Genomic DNA, 20,153 nt, shown 5'->3' with positions numbered 1-20,153 from the left:
CCGACACTGCAGGGAGGAGGACTATCACGGGTCACTGCCTTTGGACTGAGCAGTTATACCCACTGATCATTTAACAGAAGAGGTTGAGGGGGAGGAAGAGGAGAAAGAAGGTAGGAAAGCAAAAAGAGGGAAAGAGAGTGAGAGACAGGGAGTGTGGACCAGAGAAAGGGGAGACAGGCAGGCAGGCAGGCAGACAGACAGACGGACAAATAGAGGTTACATTCCTATTTTTATCAGGTTTGTCAGCAGGCATACTTCTTTCCCTACTTTGCTTGGCAGCATCACAGTGCCCTGGGATCCTTCTGTCCAGTAGGAAAGACAGCCTAAATCCACTGAATTTAGATGTCCTCACCGGCATCCTAAAGGACCTTCCCTAACAACACAGATGGGTGACCTAGAACAACAAAGTGACAATGGAACAGATACACCAAGGCCCTGTATTAGTGCGTGACCTAGATGTGAGATGAATGTGTTATTCTTTCCTCGCAAGTGGACAAAGAGGAAGGACACATCAGGTCTGAAAGACAAAAATGCCCAATTGGAGTGAAGCCTTTGAAAAGGCAGAATGAGGCAGTCCAAGGGACATCAAAGCAAGCCGCCACAGCATGTCGCTCAAGAAGGATCCATAACCTGCAAAAAGTACTTGGAGATGACCCCAGACCCTGGTGCACACTGCACTGGGCAGGCACAACCGAATGCGTATGCTGTCTCTGTCCCACCTTGTAGGAGAGGCTGGCTGTGTAGGTGACAGAGGATGGATTAATTTTTCTGCCCAGTTAATGTGCTGAAGAAAGATTAACCAGCTGTGATATGCTAAGGGACTCGGATTTCTCCCCGTGGGATACAGAGAAGGGATTGTTTGTAGAGCCTGTGTGAGCAGAGACGGACTCACAGAGAATGAGGTTACAGTAAACACATCACACTCCAGGGCCTGCTCTGGGCATTTCCGGGCAGCAAGATCTTCCCCCATTGGAGAGGTGCGGTTGGAAGTTGTCCTGCCCAAGGAAAGTCTGACCCGAAGGCTGGTCCCTCTTTAAAGTAAACTAACGCTCACCCTTTGACTTTTGGTCAAGAGTCGTCCTGAGCTGACCGTGGCCGCCTTCAGCAGCATTTGGAGTCCGGCAGGCGAAACCTCAGGATCAGCTGCCTCCCGAGAGCCATGCCGACGGTGGATGACATTCTAGAACATATAGGGGAGTTCCACCTTTTCCAGAAGCAAACATTTTTCCTCTTAGCTCTGCTCTCGGGTGTCTTCACTCCCATCTATGTGGGCATCGTTTTCCTGGGCTTCACCCCTAACCACCGCTGCTGGAATCCCGGGGTGGCCGAATTGAGCCAGAGATGTGGCTGGAGCCTAGCAGAGGAGCTGAACTACACGGTGCCAGGCCTGGGGTCTGCAGAGGAGGCCTCCTTCCTCAGCCAGTGCATGCAGTATGAGGTGGACTGGAACCAGAGCACTGTTGACTGCAGGGACCCACTGTCCAGTCTGGCTGCCAACAGGAGCCACCTGCCTCTGAGCCCCTGCCAGCACGGCTGGGTGTACGACACTCCTGGCTCCTCCATCGTCACCGAGGTGAGTGAGTTCAGGGATCAGGATGCAAACGAAGCAAATGATTGAACTAGGAAACACATGGTTCTTACGCTTGCCCAGACATGCTTTTTGGACTCATATGCCTTGTAAAAATCCTAGTTTCCTGGCTAAAATAAGCAGCCTCTCCCTCCTCTGAGGTGGTTTTCGAGAACTTCTTCATGCTGCCAGGCGTGATTCTGGCATGTGCAGGTCTCGGCAGTAAGCAACAAGCAAACCCACATCGGGATGCCTAAAAGTGATGTCAGATGTGGGCATGCTTCTAGAATTCACATTTGCCAGAAGCCGCCTATCCCACCACACAAAGAGTATGGCCCTCCTCTGATATCTGCTCTGCTAATGGGTGTTATAAGATGTGCTTTTTTATTTTCTCCAGAGATATCTGTTCCTCTTTAGTGTGGTCAAAATGCCCACAGGAAATTTTGGCGCTTGGGGTTAGACTATGGTACAACTATTTTTATTTTAAAAAAAAAAAAGTCTAGTCACAAGGGCAGGCAAGGTGACTTAGGGTCAAGCACTCGCCACGCAAGTCTGACAATTCAAGGTCAATCCCAGACCCCTGTGAAAGTAGAAAGAGAGAGGCCAGCTTCACAAAGTTGTCCTCTGACTTTTACATACATTCAGGGACAGGTGCGTACCTACCCACAGACATCATGTACACACACACAGTGGTGACAAAAGTGATTTAAAAGATACAGTCGTGGCTGGGGGTATAGTTCACTAGGTAAAGCGTCCTGCCTTGTAAGCTTGAGAACCTGAGTTTAATGCCCAGAACCCGCAGAGAAAGCCAGGTGTGGGCACGTGATAATAGTTCCAGTATCAGGGAGGCAAAGACGGTTGAACTCGTGAGCCTTGCTAGCCAGCCAGCTGAACCTAGTTGGCCAGATCCAGGCCAATGAGAGGCCCCATATCAATAAAAAAATGAGGATGGTGCCTGAGAAACGGCAACTGGGGCTGCTCCCTGACCCCCATCTGCACGTGTGCATACTTAGAAACACTCACATGTATGCATACACACACATACATATGATCTAAGTGTGAGGCCTCATTCCCTGAAGAGGAAGATCAAGCATGGACATTTACTGCGGAACTGTCCTGCAGACATAGAGGAAGCTGTTCAGCAGCTAGTTAGAAAGGACCGCCTGGGTCCTCGGAGGGTCTCCTGGCCTTCAGCGGGAGAGCCTCGTCTGGGAGATTTGAAACAGGCTCCACATCACATCAAGGCTCCAGGATACCACTCTGAAATAGCTCTGCAGAGACTCACCTCATCTCTTTGTACAGAGCTCAGGAAACAGAGGCCAGAGCAGGAGGGCTCAGATGTGCTCTAGACTGCAGAATAAGAAGGCAGGGTGAGGTTAGAAGACGGCCTCTCCTGCCTGCCAGGCCAGCACTGGTCATCCTCCACCTGCCTTCCGAGCACAACAGACCAAATGTACCCGCTCATTGGCAGGACTCTGTGAATCCCCCAGTCGTTTAATATAACAGACAGCTGAGAGATCTTAAATCTCACGCTCCCTGGCTGTACAGATGTATCACATCTGTGTCTTAGGGCTAGAGGGGAGAAGATGGGCTTGTCTATAAATCAAGTCGCTGCCTGCGTTCAGTCGATAGAGCCAACGCTTTAGCCAAATGCCCAACTCCCACTGCCAGATGGAATGCTAAATGGATTCCAGGGGAAATCTTTTGCTGGTCTATAGAAAATTAGCATGGGTTAGGAAACAGCTGGGCTGTTGGCACTCAGTTCAAGAAATAGTAAGAAAGTAGCACGCGCTAATTAGCTGAACCCCTGAGCTCCCAGGACGCCCAGTTGGGAATATTCAAAGAACTCTCTGAGCTGAACTGTGTCTAACAAGATTATAACAGCATTTTCTCCCTCTCTCCCTCCTGCTCCTCCCCCGCCTTGGACCACACCTCACATCTGGACAGTTTAACCTAGTGTGTGCTCACTCCTGGATGCTGGACCTGTTTCAGTCGGTAGTGAATGTGGGGTTTTTCATCGGTGCCATAGGGATTGGCTACCTAGCAGACAGGTAGGTGAGACACCTGCAGGGCTTTTTAAATAACCTGCAAGTTCAGACAGCTCTTGGGCTCACCCACCCTGCATGAATCCCTCTTTGCCCCAAACACACAGGCGGACCACTCACTCCCACCCACCTTAATGGTGACTGCTTTTATGCTCTTGGAGGTTTCTCAGCTGCTTTGAGAATAATGACTCATGTTTTACTCTCGGATCCTCTGGAGGTCCGGGAAGGAGGTTTCGACCACCAGGCAGGACTTTTTTCTTATGGACTATCTACCAGTTCAGGGCTGGCAGAGGCAACAAATGATTTAATGCCTTTTGTGATTCTCAGTTTACTCTTTGGCCTCACTGTCTCCCACATGGTCATGAGCCATCAGGAGCTGTGAGCACCATCCAGACCAGCTAATCCTCACAGACCAGAAGCCCATCCCTAGGCTCTATGCCTGTCTGACTGTCCATATTCAGTGTCGGTGGGCTGTGCTCTGACTCTGGTCGCCCATCATTGGGGACTTCTGCTCACTGTACAAAAGGTTTTTTTAATGTTAATATTCTTTGCATTTTCTTTGGTCATTTATTTTTTACCTTTTTTATTAAAATATGATTTCATCACCCCTTCCCTTTCCTCCCTCCAATCCCTCTGATATCCCTCCAACTCTTGAGCTGATACCTTCCTTTTCTTTGATTAGTATTGTTACACACCTGTATATATAAACAAATATGTAACTACAACCTGCTGTGTCTTTTTATTGCTGTTGTGCGTATATGGTTTCAAGACTGACCAGGATAACCTGAGAAAGGCTGTCTCACTCCCTTAGCAGTCACTAGCCGCCTGGAGATCTTGTCTAGGGGTGGGGCCCTGTAAGAGTTTCCCTTTCCGAGTTAGCATTCTATTGATATTGTCAGTGTCCAAGGATTGTTTATGCAGCCATTTCTAAAAGACTATAGACTTCCAGGTCCTCTGGCTCTTGCAATCTTTGCCGGCCTCTTCCGTGATATCCCCCAGCCTCAGATGCCAGAGCTGGGCACCCTGTACCCCGTCGATCTTTGTTTGCATTGTGTCCAGTTGAAGTTTCCTGTGAAGTTCTCCCTTTGCTATAGAGAGATGCTTCCTTTCTGATGAGGGGTAATGGCTACATTTGCCCATCAGGTACAAGGCTAAGGCTTAGAATGCAATTAAGGGAGTTGTTTATTGCAATGCATCTTTGCTCAGTAGATGACCATTAGCTAGGAAGAGGAATCCTCAACAGAGAGAGGACTGTAGATACCTGGGTCATCAGATACTCCTAACGCCCCCAGTTGCAGAGTGCCTGTCGTAAGCCAGGCACTGAAACTCTATGACCTGGCTGGTACCACTCCTACCGCCAGTCACCTAACAGCACGGTAATATGTACCTGTGTATTAACATGCGTAATATATGTACTATGATGATACATCCATATAGTCTGTATATGTGTATGCACAGAGACATGGTTAGACATAGCATTTCTGTGTCACATAAATCCAGTGGGTGCAAACAGTCCCAGATAATCAGATGTAATAATGCAAGGAGGAAACAATACGCTTTACATGTTTATTGAACTTGCTTTTAATGAGATTTAATTATAAGCATGCATAGCTCTTAAGAATGACTGTATTAAACAATCAGCCTGCGAAAATAAATGTTTGACCCAGAAATATCTAGCAGTTGAGTCCTGTGCTCACACACTCCCTTTTCAGGCGTCCCCAGCTATCTCTCTACTATGACTATAATCTAAATGTAAGGCAGCTTTCTTTAGTTATTCATTGAGCTGGCATCGAAATTGCAAAAGAATTAAAGGTTTATAAGAATGTACTGACTTTACAAGAGCCTGAGGCCCCGTTGGCAGCAGGAGGGGGTATGGGTGGAGGTGGAGGCGCTGTGCCAAAAGTCACAATGCATTTGTAACTGTCTGCTCAGCCTCCCTGGCTAGGCTCTTCCCAAAGGGCTGTGGGCGGTTGGTTGTGAGGTGAGGGTGGAGGTGATTTCATTTCTATCTGATTACACAGAACTGAAGGTAGCTCTTTGCAGGCTGCCCACGGAGTGAAGACAGACACATTAATGAGGTGATCTAGGGCCCAATCACCCTCGCTGGCCACTGGCTAGGCAGCTCCTGGTTCACCCACTCCCTGGTAGACCAAGGTGGACATTAACACCAGATTTCCAGGAAGTGCCGTGCATACAGGTGACACCCGTAGGCTGCAGAAGCCAGTTAACTATTGTCAGCCCACTCAAGGAGGTCCAGAGAACGACCCGCCAGCTCCCCTCCTCCTCAAGTGAGCTCATCCTTCCGTCCCTACGCCGGCAAGCTCTAGAAAGTTCCTAGTTCCTTCTGCTCCTCTGGAGGCTTTCGATGTGTCTCTAGTTCTTTCTCCAACGCAACCTTAAGCTTTGCTCTTTTTTCTGTCCCACACGCATGCAGGAGGGCGAAGCAGGGCAAGGAAAAGACACGCCACTTCTCTTCTGAATACTTAACGCCCACTACAAGCTTTAGACATCATGCAATAAGTTAAGAAGGGCAGGGAAACCCATTTCATCCACAAATTGTAACCAACATTGTAACAAAATATTGTTTTTCACAAACAAAATGTTAAACATGCCCTAATAGCTGATCTGGGCACGGTGTTTAGAAGAAAGTCAGGATATTTGAAATTATCCGGATAAGAACACTGAAGGGGGAAAAAAGCAAAGTAAGGAAAAGGAGAGAAAGAGGAATGAAGGAAAAGACAGGGAGAAAAGAAAGGAAGTGAGGAGGAAGGAATGGAGAAGGGGCGGAAATTGCTTGCCTGTGCCACAGTTGTGAACTGAGTTGTCTACTAAAATGTCCATTTTGTTCCTGTGCTCCCAGCTTCCCGAGAAGGGTTTTCTGTCAGCTGACACACAGGAAAGCAGTCTTTCATTAGCTCCAAGCATTTTGCATATTGTATTCTAATAAGGAATAACGAGTGTTGATCTAGCGGCATGCTTGCGGGCATTTCACACAAGCTTTCTGGAGGGGACATGTCCATCAAAGCGAGGCCACTGTACTCAGAGGTGTCTGGGGACAGCATTTGCTCAGCATAAGCGCAAGGACAAATGACCTCAGAGGCTCAGGTGATCCGTTGTAGTCAGTGGGGAGTAGCATGGTTTGTGCCTGCTTATCCTTGTTTTTAGAGTAATGTTTAAATTGTAAGTGGGTGTCGCTTGACTTTTAATAACGGTTGTGTTTAACAATTAATTTGCCCCTCTTCCTCTTGGGAGTCAGCACCTGCTGTCCCAAGAGAAGCAGCTCAAAGCAGAGCCGAAGTGGGCTGAGGCCAACTGTTAGCAGATGTTGAGAATCTCTGGAAACATATTCTCCAGCAACCACATAGGCCAGCTGTTTTACTAGAGACCCTCATTTGATCTCACGTAGGACCATGACAGCCTCGTAAAGTAGATTTTTTAAATTTACTTATTTATTCTTAAAAACAATCTTTTCTCATTTTTCATACCAATCCCAGGTCCTATGCACTCCCCTCTTTCCACTCCCTCCATCTTCCCACCTACCCCACCCCCAATCCACTCCTCAGGGAGGGTAAGGCTTCCCAGGGGGAGTCAACAAACATTAGCATATCACTTTGAGGCAGGAGGAAGGCTCTCCCTACTATATCTAGGCTGAGCAAGAGAATGGGCTTCAAAAACCCAGTACAAGCACTAGGGATAAATCCTGGTCTCACTGCCTGTGACCCCACAGACTGTCCCAACCAGACATCTGTCACCCACATTCAGAGGACCTAATTTGGTCCTATGCAGGTTCCCCTACTGTCAGTCCAGAGTCAGTGAGCTCCCACTAGCTCAGGTTAGCTGTTTCAGTGGGTGTCCCCATCATGGGCTTGACCCCTTCGCTCATATTCTCACTCCTCCCTCTCTTCGGCTGGACTTTGGGAGCTCAGCCCAGTGCTCTGCTGTGGTTCTCTGTATCTGATTCCGTCTGTTGCCAGATGAAGGCTGCAAATAGTGAAAGTTTGACTCCTTCTTTCCAATTTGTGTCCCCTTGATCTCCTTTTGTTGTCTTATTGCTCTAGGTAGAACTTCAAATACTATGTTGAATAGATATCAAGAGATTGTACAGCCTTGTCTTGTTCCTGATTTTAGTAGAATCGCTTTGAGTTTCTCTCCATTTAATTTGATGTTGACTGTTGGCTTGCTATATATTGCTTTTATTATGTTTAGATATGTTTCTTGTATCCCTATCTCTCTAAGGAAACCCAGAGAATCATTAGGTCATACTTCAGAAATGTGTACTCCACAAAACTGACAAAATCTAAAATAAATAGACAATTTTCTGGATAGGTACCACATACCAAAATTAAATCAAGACCAGATGAACAATTTAAATAGGCCTACAACCCCTAAGGAAATAGAAACAGTCATCAAAAGTTTCCCAACCAAAAACAGCCCAGGGCCTGACAGTTTCCATGCAGAATTCTACCAGAACTTCAAAGAAGAGCTAATACCTATACTCCTCAAATTGTTCCACATAATAGAAAGAGAAGGAACATTGCCAAACTCCTCTTTTTATGAGGTTACAGTTACCCTGATACCCAAACCACAGAAAGACTCAGCTAAGAAAGAGAACTACAGACCAATCTCCCTCATGAACATTGTTGCAAAAATACACAATAAAATCCTAGCAAATGGAATCCAAGAACACATAAAAAAAATCATCCACCATGATCAAGTCGGCTTCATCCCAGAGATGCAGGGCTGGTTCAACATATGAAAATCTATCAATGTAATCTACCATATAAATAAACTGAAAAAAAAACACGATTACCTCATTAGATGCTGAAAAGCATTGAACAACACCCAGCACCCCTTCATGTAAAGTAGATTTTACCACCTGTCGTTTACAGAGAAGCACTTCTTCCCAGCTATTAATGACCAGATAAGTCAACCCAGATTTTGTTATAAATCAAGCTGTGATCCATCTGTCTGGGTGAGCCTGAGGCTCTACATATTTACCATGCTCCCAAATAATGTCGTTAGCCCCTCCCCCGTTCCGACGAAGAAGGCCTTGGTCTCTATACTGGATAATAGACAGCTAAAGGACACTCCAAACTGGTACCCAGCCACTCGGGTTCTGTCTAGATGTCACTAAGTAATTTAACTGCCTATGGTGTGTGTGTCCGTGGAGGAGGGCATCTCAAGCTATTGGGGCCATTGCAGCCTCTCTGTAACATGGATTTACTTTCCCTGCTTGGAGTCTTCAATAATGCATTTCCCTCCTCCAGCCAAAGGATTTTCTCCTTCTTCAGCAACATCACAGCGGCTTTACTATGAATCCAAATCCACTAGGCTCTGAGGAATTGTCACTTGAATAAACCTTTACAGATTCAGAGAAAGGGTTGTAACTGTGTCCAGCCTATGGCCCATATACCACTTGGAGCCAAGGACAGCTATGGAGACAGTCTGGCATAGAATACAAATTTATGCAAAACATTGAGGGGGGGGTGTGCGCGCGCACGCACGCGCGCGCGCACACGCACACCAGAGATCAACACCGGGCATCTTTGCTCTCTGCTTTATTTTTGAGACGGGGCCTCTCACTGAACCTAGGGCTTGCTGTTTTAACTAGAATAGGTGGCCAGTGAGCCCTAGAGATCACCCACCTTTGCCCCCCACCTCCCAGCAAATGCCTCCACACCCGGCTTTGTGTGTAGATGCTGGACATCCAAATTCAGGCACTCATGCTTCAAAGCAAGAACTTCACCTGCTGAACTGTCTCCTCAGCCTTATGGTATAGTGATATTTTATTTATGTTTTAATAAATAAAGTTTTCCTGAAGATCAAAGGGCAAAACTAAGCCACTAGAGGCCAGGCCCATGGTGGCTCACTCCTTTAATCCCAGGATTTGGGAGACAGAGAAAGATGGATCTCTGTGAGTTCAAGGTTACTCTGAGCTACACAACAACAGCAGAAACAGATCCAGGTGGTGGTGGCTCACACCTTTAACCCCAGTACTGGAGAGTCACGGCCTTTAATCCCAGCACTAGAGAGGAATCTAAGATGGGAAGAGACAGAGGATCAGGGCTCAGTCTGCAGTCACCTAGCCTTGGTAGAGGTTAAGACTTCTCTAGTGAGTTAACTGTTTTGCTTTTCTGATCTTTAGCTTGAACCCCAGTATCTGTCTCTGGGTTTTATTATTTATGCTACACTATGGCGAGATTTTCTTTAAATATCTTGACTGCTTGGTTCTTAAGCATAAACTTCATAGATGACACCATGTCATGTCAGAGGATCAGGAGTTAGAGAAGCTAAGAGGACTGGTGGAAACAGGAAGAAACATCGGAGGATGAGAGAAATGTCCCTTTGGCAAGCCTGGCACTAGAAGCTGCAGGGTTACATATTACAGTGGGGAGCCATGGATAGAGAACTAGGAAGTGACAGAGCCGAGGCCATCTTCGGTTCAGTAATTTACATTCATGACTAAAGAGGCGGCTTGAACTCCAAATTTCAGACTGAAAACATTAACACCCTACAATAATCATTACTAATGTTGTGGATCATTTTCAAATGGTCAGTTAATATCTGAACCACTCCCTAGAACACAGCTGTCCCATAATAGGAGGAGCGGCTACCGCGTATTGAGTTACCATGGGAACGTGCAACCCTGATGATGAATACTGACTTTAGTTAAACAAACATTATGTGTGTGTTAGATATAACACCATCTCCTATGAGCTATTAAACAACATCCACTAACAGAATTAAATATCTTGGGCTGGAGAGATGGCTCAGAGGTTAAGAGCATTGCCTGCTCTTCCAAAGGTCCTGAGTTCAATTCCCAGCAACCACATGGTGGCTCACAACCATCTGTAATGGGATCTTGTGCCCTCTTCTGGCCTGCAGGCATACACATAGACAGAATATTGTATACATAATAAATAAATAAATATTAAAAAAAAATATCTTTTAGAACACAGCCAGGAGCGCTTGGGAGAAGTAACTGAGGCCCCAAGTTCATTCTCTGAGAGCCAACTGTTTTCTGTTACTGTGATGGAACCTTAAGGCTGGGTAGCTTTGGAAAGGAAGCGGTGTTAGCTCATAGTCCTGGTCATCTAAGCGGATGTCACTGGCATCACTGCAGCTCTGGTTAGGCTCCTGTGATAGGTAGCGCATGGTGAATGAACATGTGTGGGAGAAAGAGATCACCACAAGCTGAAGATGGAGAGAGTCCCTTGGGAGTCAGGCTCTTTGAAGATCTATTTCAGCAGCTCGGCAGGCAAAGGGATTGCCCTACAAGTGTGGAGTTCTGAATTCTATACCCGGAACACATGTTTAAAAAGCAGTGCTGGGGAAAACTGGGGGGGGGGGGGGTGAATCAGCAGCTAAGTGCACTGTTTGCTCTTGAAGAAGACCCGGGTTCAATTCCCACATGGTGGATCACAACTATCCGTAACTCCAATCCTGAGGGAGTGGATGCCCATTTCTGACTTCTGGTCATGCATATGGTAAACAAACATACAGGCAGGTACATTTTATTCATATGCATAAAATAAAACAAGTAAACCAAAAATGTTAAACCAAACATGGTTATATATATTTAGATTACAGTACTGGGAAGGCAGAGATCCTGGGGTTCGGTAGCCAGCCTCGACTACATAGTGAACTCCAGGCTAGGGAGAGACCCTATCTCAAAAAGCAAGGTGAAGAGCATCTGGGGAATAATGCCTGAAGTTTCCACATGCACACATACACAGATATGCACACACACACACATGCATGCATGCACACATATAATAAACTATCTGAGGACCCCAGAGAGCCACTTTATTCCCTTCTGAAGGCAGTGTCTCCAATGACCTAAGGCTTCATCTCTTGAGAATTCATTAATTTCCAGCATTGCCACACTGAGGACCAAGACCTTGGATACGAGTCCTTGGAAGACAGACCATAGCATCAGCTGTGTGGGCCAGGAGGGCAATGTCCTGTGCTCTCTCTGTATAGTACCTCGTGGAATCCCCTTTCTAGAGAGTCAGGTAGTTGTGGTTTGTTTTCAATGTGAAGTGATGTAGTGATTGAGAATAACTTTCCCAACATTGCAGTAAGTGGTAAGGCCGTGATTAGACTCCAGCGACAGCTTTTTCCTCTAGTCTGTGTTCTTGGACAGCACTTCCCGTCCCCAGACTGATGAAGCCTGAGTTCTTCAAATGAAAAGATGGAAGTCATCCCAGCAGGATGTGAGATGCTGAGGGAAACCAAAGTGAAGACTTTCTCAGATGGGCAGTTGGCTGGGACTTTAGTACCGAGCCCCCAGTTCATAGACGGCTCTATGACCTGACAAGACTTATAGTGTGACCAGCCCTGGATTGTCTCAAAGGAGCAAACCTCTCCCAGAAGAACAGCCACAGCACCTAGGTGACGGGAGCTCAGTGCACTTTAACTTAGCCATGTAGCCTCACAAAGTTTTCGAAGCAGAACTGAAGTCATGGATTTTTATGTGTGCAACGAGGAGTATCCATCCGTGGGTCTTTATGTGCACGCCGAGGAGTATCAATCCGTGAGTCTTTATGTACGGGTACCAAGGAGTATCCATCCGTGGGTCTTTATGTGCATGCTAAGGAGTATCCATCCGTGGGTATTTATGTGCACACCAAAGAGTATCCATCAATCCACACCTCCACATTGGCCCTCAGGTTTTGATCACATCTTTATAGCATCCGTGAATCTTCTCCAACTTCCAGGAATCCAGCTGTGATGGATCATAGTGTCAACTTGCTGGGATCTAGGGTCACCTAGAGACAAAAGTCTAGGTGCACTGGGAGGGGATAATTGAGGGAGGGAAGAGCCACCTTAACTGTGGCATCTCCATCTCAGGAACTGGGGTCCTGGACTAACTAGAAGGAGAATGTGAGCCAAGTGCCAGCATTTCCGGCTCTCTGCTTCCTGATAGCAGATGCAGTGCAGCCAGCTGCCCCAAGCTGCCCTGACCGCCCTTCTCTGATGAGTTCTACCCTAGAACCAGGAGCCAATAAACCCCTTCTTCCTTCCACAAGCTGCTTTCACCGGTGTTTGTCTTAGCACTAGGAGAAGCAACTAATACACCCACTAACCCCATGACCTTTCTTGGTTCCTCTCCATAGGTTTGGCCGGAAGTTCTGTCTCTTGGTCACGATCCTCATCAACGCTACCTCTGGGGTTCTCATGGCAGTTTCCCCTAACTATGTCTGGATGTTGGTGTTTCGCTTCGTCCAGGGACTGGTCAGCAAAGCGGGCTGGTTAATCGGCTACATCCTGAGTAAGAAAGCCTGAGATACTGCTGGGCGCGCGTGGGGACTTTCAGTCAGGTGGAGCCCGGGCAGAAAGACAACAATAAGAGATGTGTTCAGAACGTGAGGGGATGTGTTCCTGTACTTCATCTGTTCTAGTAAACCATTTGGACTTACGCACAAGGATTAGTGAAGGACACGAGCGTGGTGGTGGACCCTGGCTATTCAGCAAGAACTAGAACCACCCAGGAGAAAGGCCTTGGGATGCCTATGAGAGATTACCTAGATTAGGCTAGCCCAGGTGGGAAGACCCATCCTTCCTGTGGGCAGTGCTGTTCTATGAGCTGGGGTCTTGGACTAAAACAAAAGTAGAGAGTGAGCTGTCAGATCAGGGCTGGAGTTTACTCACTAGCAGCCAGAGTGACAATTAAAGTCCTTGAGGTGCAAAAGCACGCTTGAGTGCACAGCACAGTGTCTACCTAGCAGTTGTGACAGACCATCATCTAGTTAAATCCAGAAGCCTCCGCCATCGTGTCCTTTCAGCTACACTTGGGCACTGAGCAGTTTGGAATTAAGGGAATGAGACCGACGCTTTTATTGCACACGAGGTAAATAGAAGATGTGCTTACATTATTTTATCTGGTAGGAATCTGGGCAATTGCAGGGCAGAAGGAGAATATCGTTTCTTCCAGAAGAGACAAATGATAACTAATTGGCTGATGAAGGACTTAACGCATACCGCTCTTCAACCACTAATTTGGTTTCTAGAACACGCTGAGTAGAATTCAATTATGCAGAAGTACATTTTGTCATTAGCTGCAACCTCTTACCGCTCATTTCTTCCTAAGTCCCTGTAAAAGTCCTTGAGTCACTGACGCCTGCCTTGTGACTCTTCCCCAACCCCAACCCCATCCTCACATCTCTCAAGCCTCACCCAGGACCCTGGACACTTTGAAAGGTAGACACTTGCCTTAGTGGAAGACATACCATTTTGTTTAATTAAATCAGCCATTTTAAAATATTTTTAGATGGTTTACAGTAACTTATAGATAAAGGTTTAGTGTGTGTGCCCATTGGACTAGAAAAAATTAAAATCTTTAGCGGGTTTGTGAGACATTTAAAGCAAAGACTGTGGCTTGTGGGACATGCGAAATTCCCGATCTAGCATGTCTGTTATATGAAAACAGCTCCTAGCTGTTGACCGAGTGCCATTCTGTTGACAGAGATTTCTGTCCCACCCGGTTCTGCAGTCATTCAGTCCCAAAGAAACACACAGAGGCTTACATTAATTATAAACTGATTGACCTAGTGTCTCAGGCTTCTTATTAACTCTTATAACCCATAATTCTTGTCTGTGTTAGCCACCTTATTCGGCAAGACAGTCACGTCTTGCGTCCACTGCAGCTGGGTCACAACTGCAGATTGAGCTTTCCTCTCCCAGAATTCTCCTGTTCTCATTGCCCTGCCTCTACTTCCTGCCTGGTCACCATGCCTATCCTTCCTGCCTGGCTACTGTCCAATCAGCATTGGATTAAACAAGTACAAGAAACAAATCTTTACAGGGTAAAACCATTGTCCCACAACACCTAGCTCCCATCCTACAGACCCCACAGGTCTGTCATGATGCAGACATAGGGCCATAAATAAAACTCCGTCTGCAGCGGTGGCTGGTAACTTGTTTCCCAAAGGACGTGACAAGTCTCGTTGTATGTTTTCTACTTTCTAAGCCTTAGCTACTCCCACCATGAAGGTTTCAAAGTAGATATATGTTTAACAACTCATCTGCAAAGCTTTTGAAAAATTTCAAATTAATTGTTTTGCAAGCTAGTACTAGCTGATCCCAGCCCAGCACAGGGTTTCTAAGTCCTTTACATAAACAAACAAAATTGAAAATTATTTATCTCTGTCAAAGAACAGCTTGCACGTAAATGTTCATTTATAGATGAAGCATCTACAACACAGATTCAGTTTTTAATTCGTTTGTTCATGCCTTGAGTTTTCACTGCCTGGTTGACACAGAACAGAACCTTGCATTTGTATGAAATATGATTACATTTATCTTTGAAATTTTAAAAATATTTTTATTTTATTTTTATTTATGTGTGTGCATGTTATGTGCCACACATGAGCAAGTACACATGGAGACCAGAAGATATCAGACACCCTGAAAGAGGAATTAGAGTTTGAGGTGGTTGTGAGTCTCCTAACATGGGTGCTGGGAACTAAACACAGGTCCTCTGCAGAAGCAGCGAGCTTTTAATCACTGAAACGTCTCTCCAGGCCCTGAAATTCTCCTTTGGATTTGCTATTTTTATTTTCATTTTTTTATACAAAACCATGTATATAGTTCAGAATGGCTTTGAACTTAAAGGAATCCTCCTGCCTTGCCTCTGCCTCCCAAGTACTAGAATTACAGGCATGAGGTACCATGCCCAGTCTCATGCCTAATGTTATTCTCTAAGTCAAACAGTTTTGCTCATTTTGCTAACATGGTTCAGTTAATGCAAGTCTATAATTAATACAATAGCAATAACTGCAACAAGAATGGCCACCACCACCACTACACACACACACACACACACAAATATCTTAAATTGCTCAGAGAGCTGTGCAGAAAATCCTATGTTAAACCTGTATTTTTGAGCTGGGCATTTGTGATTGCCTTAGGGTTGGAAGCCAGCTTTAGCTCATCTTGCTGACCATGTGGGTTCTTTTCTGTAGTTACAGAATTTGTTGGTCTGGGCTATCGCAGAACAGTGGGGATTTTCTACCAAGTGGCCTTCACCTTCGGGCTCCTGATACTGGCCGGAGTGGCCTATGCTCTTCCCCACTGGAGATGGCTGCAATTCGCTGTGACTCTGCCCAACTTCTGCTTCCTGCTCTATTTCTGGTGAGTCTGCTGGGAACGAAAAGAAGACGCCTTTAAATAATCTAGTTTGTCTAAGTCTTCCTTCCCCACGAACACCCTGCTTGGGTATGACAAGGCTGCCATCGCTCTCCAGGGCTGTCTTAGAAGAAGCCAATTCCGTTTGCTAAAATAAAACCTGCACAGTGCCTTGCTCGAAATCCATGTCCTTTAGCTTGGGACAGAAGAATTCTGTGGCCTGTTTCTTTCATCTCATGTGATTTATTTGATGTTTTGCTGCCAGCAGCTGGAATCCAGTTTGGATGGCAGGAAGAAGTCAACAGTATAGCCATTCATTATCCTGTTCCTCCTTTTCAAAAACTCTAAGGTGGACAGGCAGGGCGGCAAATGATTATATCACTGCTTTCCCATAGGCGTGACCAAGGCAGACATCTCCCATCAATCATAACAGCAATTATCCCAAATAAGTCCAGCATGGCACTCCAGATAGACCATACTGAAAAATCAGAATTACCCAGACTAGTAAACTATATTCCTACCCAAGGGAAACACATACAAACCAGCATGGTGGTAAAGAGTCTTTCACAAGAAAAAGGAATTTAGAAGCACTCTCTCTAGGTTATGAGTTGAGCTTTGGATATGCCGAATTTGAGATGCCAAAAGAGGGTTATGTATAGATATCAAGGACCAATGAAATATAACAATCCAGAATTCAAGTAAATTGCATGTATGTCTTGATTACGTAGAGACAAATAGGATTGGTGAGAACACGTGAAGAGAGATGGGAGATAGGAGAACCAGAACTCAAGAAATATCAGTGTTGAAGAGATGGGTGGTTGTCATACAAGTGCAAAGACCTAAGTTCAGATCCTCAGCACCCATGTAAATATCAGACAGGTGTGGCAACCCACCAGAATTTCAGAACTTGGAAGGCAGAACCATGGGGTCCTTGAGCATAATGGCTCATCGGATTAGCCGTATTGTCAACCTCTGGGTTCAGCTGAGAGGTTCTGGCATTCTGCCTCATTGAGCAAGGGGAAAGCAGGGGAGGAAGTCATCCTCAGGCCTCCATACACAGGCACAGGCACACCCACACCTGCCCACACACATGCAAGCACACATCTACACACGTGGAAAAAGAAAAGAAGGACATAAGCCACCAGTCCGAGCAAACAGAGAAGCTAGAACAAAAGGCATGAGCTGGGAGCACTGTAGAGAATGGGGCAGCTTCAAGTGCAGATGTAGGGACTCCACAGGCAGGAGTTCTGGCCAACCTTCATCTCCCCTGGAACCTCCGTCAGTTAATTCCCAGGCTTGGAGCCCCTGCCCCCACCATCAGTAAACCTGAGGCTACATTTCTGTAGATCAGGTGACACCAGGTTCTGTGGTAGCTTCCTGTCCCAAGCATTCCCACAACAAGGCCCCAGTGAATGGCTGTCCAAATGTCACATGAACACAGATAATCCTTATGGATGCATCCAACAGGCTGTAGAAAGAGTACAAAGCCCACACATCTCAGCCTAGGTTGAGCCAGAGTTTCCTCCCCTGGTGTTCCCAGGAAAGCCTGGACCACCCACATGATCCACTGTAGGTTGTCCAGATTCCTACCTTCTCCCAAACCCATGATTCTCGCAGTTTCTACCTGCTCCCCCTGCCCAGGCTCAGGCAATAGCAGCCACTAGACCTTTTCATGGGCAACTAGGAAAATAGTGCTATAGCATCTTAGTAGTTGGCCACCTCTGAGCAGACCACACTCTCGGTCTCGGCCCTTCTTAACCAAGGAGTCACCATGGCCTTCTCCACGTGGCCCTTCTACAGAAAGATCCTGCCCAGGGGCCCACTAGGCCCTACCTTTCCCAGAGTAGTGAGCCACCAAAGCTTCCAGGCCTTAAGCCTTTAGCCCTGTGTGTCCTGCCTTTCTAGCTTCTAGCATGGCTAGCTGCCCATCCTCCTCCATCCGCACCTCCATTCACCCTGACCTTGACGGCTCTGAGCACTTCAAGACACCAGCTGGGACTTTCATGGGCTGCTTGAGCCTGCTAGGTCAGGCTAGAGGGCCCTTTCTCAGAGCAGCACCCTGGGACTTGTTGGGGCTTCTTAAGCCTGCTAGGTCAAGCTCAAACCATGCAGTTTAGTTTCTGCATTGTGCTCACTACCTGACCTCAGAAGCTTACCTCGTTTTTTTTTCAGTATGAAATATATTTAAAAAATCATACAACATGGTATAATAACATGTAATGTGTTATCTGTGATATATAGCTATATAATAATGTATCAACTGTGTATGACATAATTTAATAATAATACATGTGTGTGTCATATGTACCCTTGTTTCCTTCCATGATGCTTTGTGACTCCCACCTCGATTCCTAATCTTAGTTCTCAGGTCTTTACAAAGCCCGGGGCTCGCCCAGAGGCCACCGCTCCTCATGGTGACGCAAGCTACAGGCACAGTCACACCCTACTCAGCAGCTCACTTGCTACCATTCAGGTTAGGAGCCTGAGGAGGAGGCCTGAAGGCTTCCTGGACACAGGCTGACGGCAAGTCAGCACTTAAGGGAGGACAGAGCCTCACATGCTCTCAGCAGCCTTGGCATCCTAGGTAGATCCGACTGAAACTCCCTGAACCATACGCCCCCAGAAACCCCTCCCCTGCCCTTATGCCCTAGGTGCATACCCGAATCTCCAAGATGGCTGATCTCCCAGAACAAAAATGCAAAAGCCATGAAGATTATTAAGCAAATTGCTAAGAAAAATGGAAAATCAGTGCCAGCGTCTCTTCAGGTGAGTTGAGGCTTTGGGTGTCAGTTGGGGGGTAGTGACAGGAGGGTACAGAAAATATGCCATTGTGCCAGAGAGGCGTGGGGCCCACCCCTGGCAATTTGGGCTCTCTGTTGGAAAATACGATAGAGTATTTCATATATAGGATTTGTGTTCCTTGGGAGAATAAGCAGATGGCAAACATCAGACTCAAAAATAAACCACATTTTTAAAAAAAAAAAAAAAAACAGTGAAAGAGCTGTTTCTATCTCGTGTAGCTCGAGGTTTTGCTGGTCACTCTGCCTCAGGGGTTTGTGCTGCTTTCTGCATGTCCAGCTTCCCAGGGCAGGTTCTAGGTCCACACAGCAGAGTTCTGAAGACAAATAACTTCAAAGAATTATAAGCATTGGGGATATAGCCATTTGCTGTGTGCTTTACATTTTGCCTATAGTCGATCTCATCAGTCTGAACCCTTTTCATCTGATGGGACTAGAAAGGAGAAATGGATTGTATTAAAAAAGTTTGTCAAGGTTTGCTCTGTAGCTCAGGTGATAGAGTGCTTACCTAGCACACATGAAGCCCTGGGTTCAATTCCCAGAGAGGCACGAAAGCTTTGCCTATGCATACCTAAATCTCCAGCACTTCGGAGGTGGTAGAGGCAGGAGGCTCAGCAGTTGAAGTCATCTTTGGCTACACAGTGAGTTCAAGGCTAGCCTAGGCAGAAACTCTGTTTCAAAAGAAAATAAATAAAAAGAAAATGATGTCAAGATGTAAATAATTTCTGAATGAAAATGCAGCGTAGGTTAGGTTAACAATATGATTTGACATTTTTACGTGATTTTGATATGAGAGACTCAGAGACCGTGTGTGTGTGTGTGTGTGTGTGTGTGTGTGTGTGTGTGTGTGTGTGTGAAGTATGGAGAGGGGTTAGACCAGTAATTATCTTTGCTCATTCCTCTACCTTACTCCTTGAGGCAAGGTCACTCAGTCAAACCCAGAGCACACTGAGAAGGCTAGCCTTGTTATCCAACTTGCTCAGGGAATCACAGGCCAGCAACCACACCCACCCAGCATATAGATGTTCTGGGGATCTGAACTCCAGTCCTCACTTGAATGGCAAGTGCTTTACCTGCTGGGCGTCTCCTCAGCCTCCCGGTGTTTTATTCCTACTGATCTTCCAGTGATGCTGGTGCTGGTCTCGGTGTCAAGGTCTCCGACCTAAACTTCCTTCCTATTGGTCCAGATGGGCCACTCAGGAGCTCAGAGCTGGGTCTCTCCATGGTACCCCAGCGTACCTCACAAATCACATGCTGTGAGAGACCTAACTGCTCCATGACCCGGGTCCTCTTCTATACAATGGAGTGAAAAACAGACCCTAATTTGTAGGGTAAAAATGAAATAAGACAGTGTGCTCCATGGAGTTCATGATGGACACTCAGTATTAAGTGAAGCTGCTGTTCTCTTTAGGACCCAGAGGCCTCTTCTAACAGAAAACGCCCTTCTCGTTCTCCTTAGAGACTAAGAGCAGATGAGGATGCTGGCGAGAAACTGAACCCTTCATTCCTTGACTTGGTCAGAACCCCTCAGATAAGGAAACATACTTTGATCTTGATGTACAACTGGTAAGACGTCCCTTTGCTCTGACTTAAAATCCCTTCACATTCATACGA

General features: G+C 46.3%; 1 protein-coding gene across 1 annotated transcript in view; it reads left to right on the top strand.

The window, feature by feature from the left end:
- The first annotated feature begins 1,098 nt into the window (after positions 1–1,098).
- Slc22a2 (solute carrier family 22 member 2) overlaps positions 1,099–20,153 on the top strand; it is a 39,278-nt gene continuing 20,223 nt past the window's right edge. Inside the window, exons 1-6 of the mRNA XM_075959302.1 lie at positions 1,099–1,573; positions 3,515–3,618; positions 12,732–12,886; positions 15,579–15,747; positions 18,393–18,507; positions 19,999–20,105. Coding sequence (XP_075815417.1) covers positions 1,160–1,573; positions 3,515–3,618; positions 12,732–12,886; positions 15,579–15,747; positions 18,393–18,507; positions 19,999–20,105 — 1,064 coding nt within the window. The 5' untranslated portion in view covers positions 1,099–1,159. The remainder of the gene's footprint in view (positions 1,574–3,514; positions 3,619–12,731; positions 12,887–15,578; positions 15,748–18,392; positions 18,508–19,998; positions 20,106–20,153) is intronic.

Source organism: Microtus pennsylvanicus, chromosome 1, assembly GCF_037038515.1.
Source record: "Microtus pennsylvanicus isolate mMicPen1 chromosome 1, mMicPen1.hap1, whole genome shotgun sequence".
In the NCBI taxonomy this organism is placed as follows: Eukaryota; Metazoa; Chordata; class Mammalia; order Rodentia; family Cricetidae; genus Microtus; species Microtus pennsylvanicus.
The sequence above is the reverse complement of the archived record's forward strand: the minus strand, read 5'-3'. Positions and strand labels throughout refer to the sequence as shown.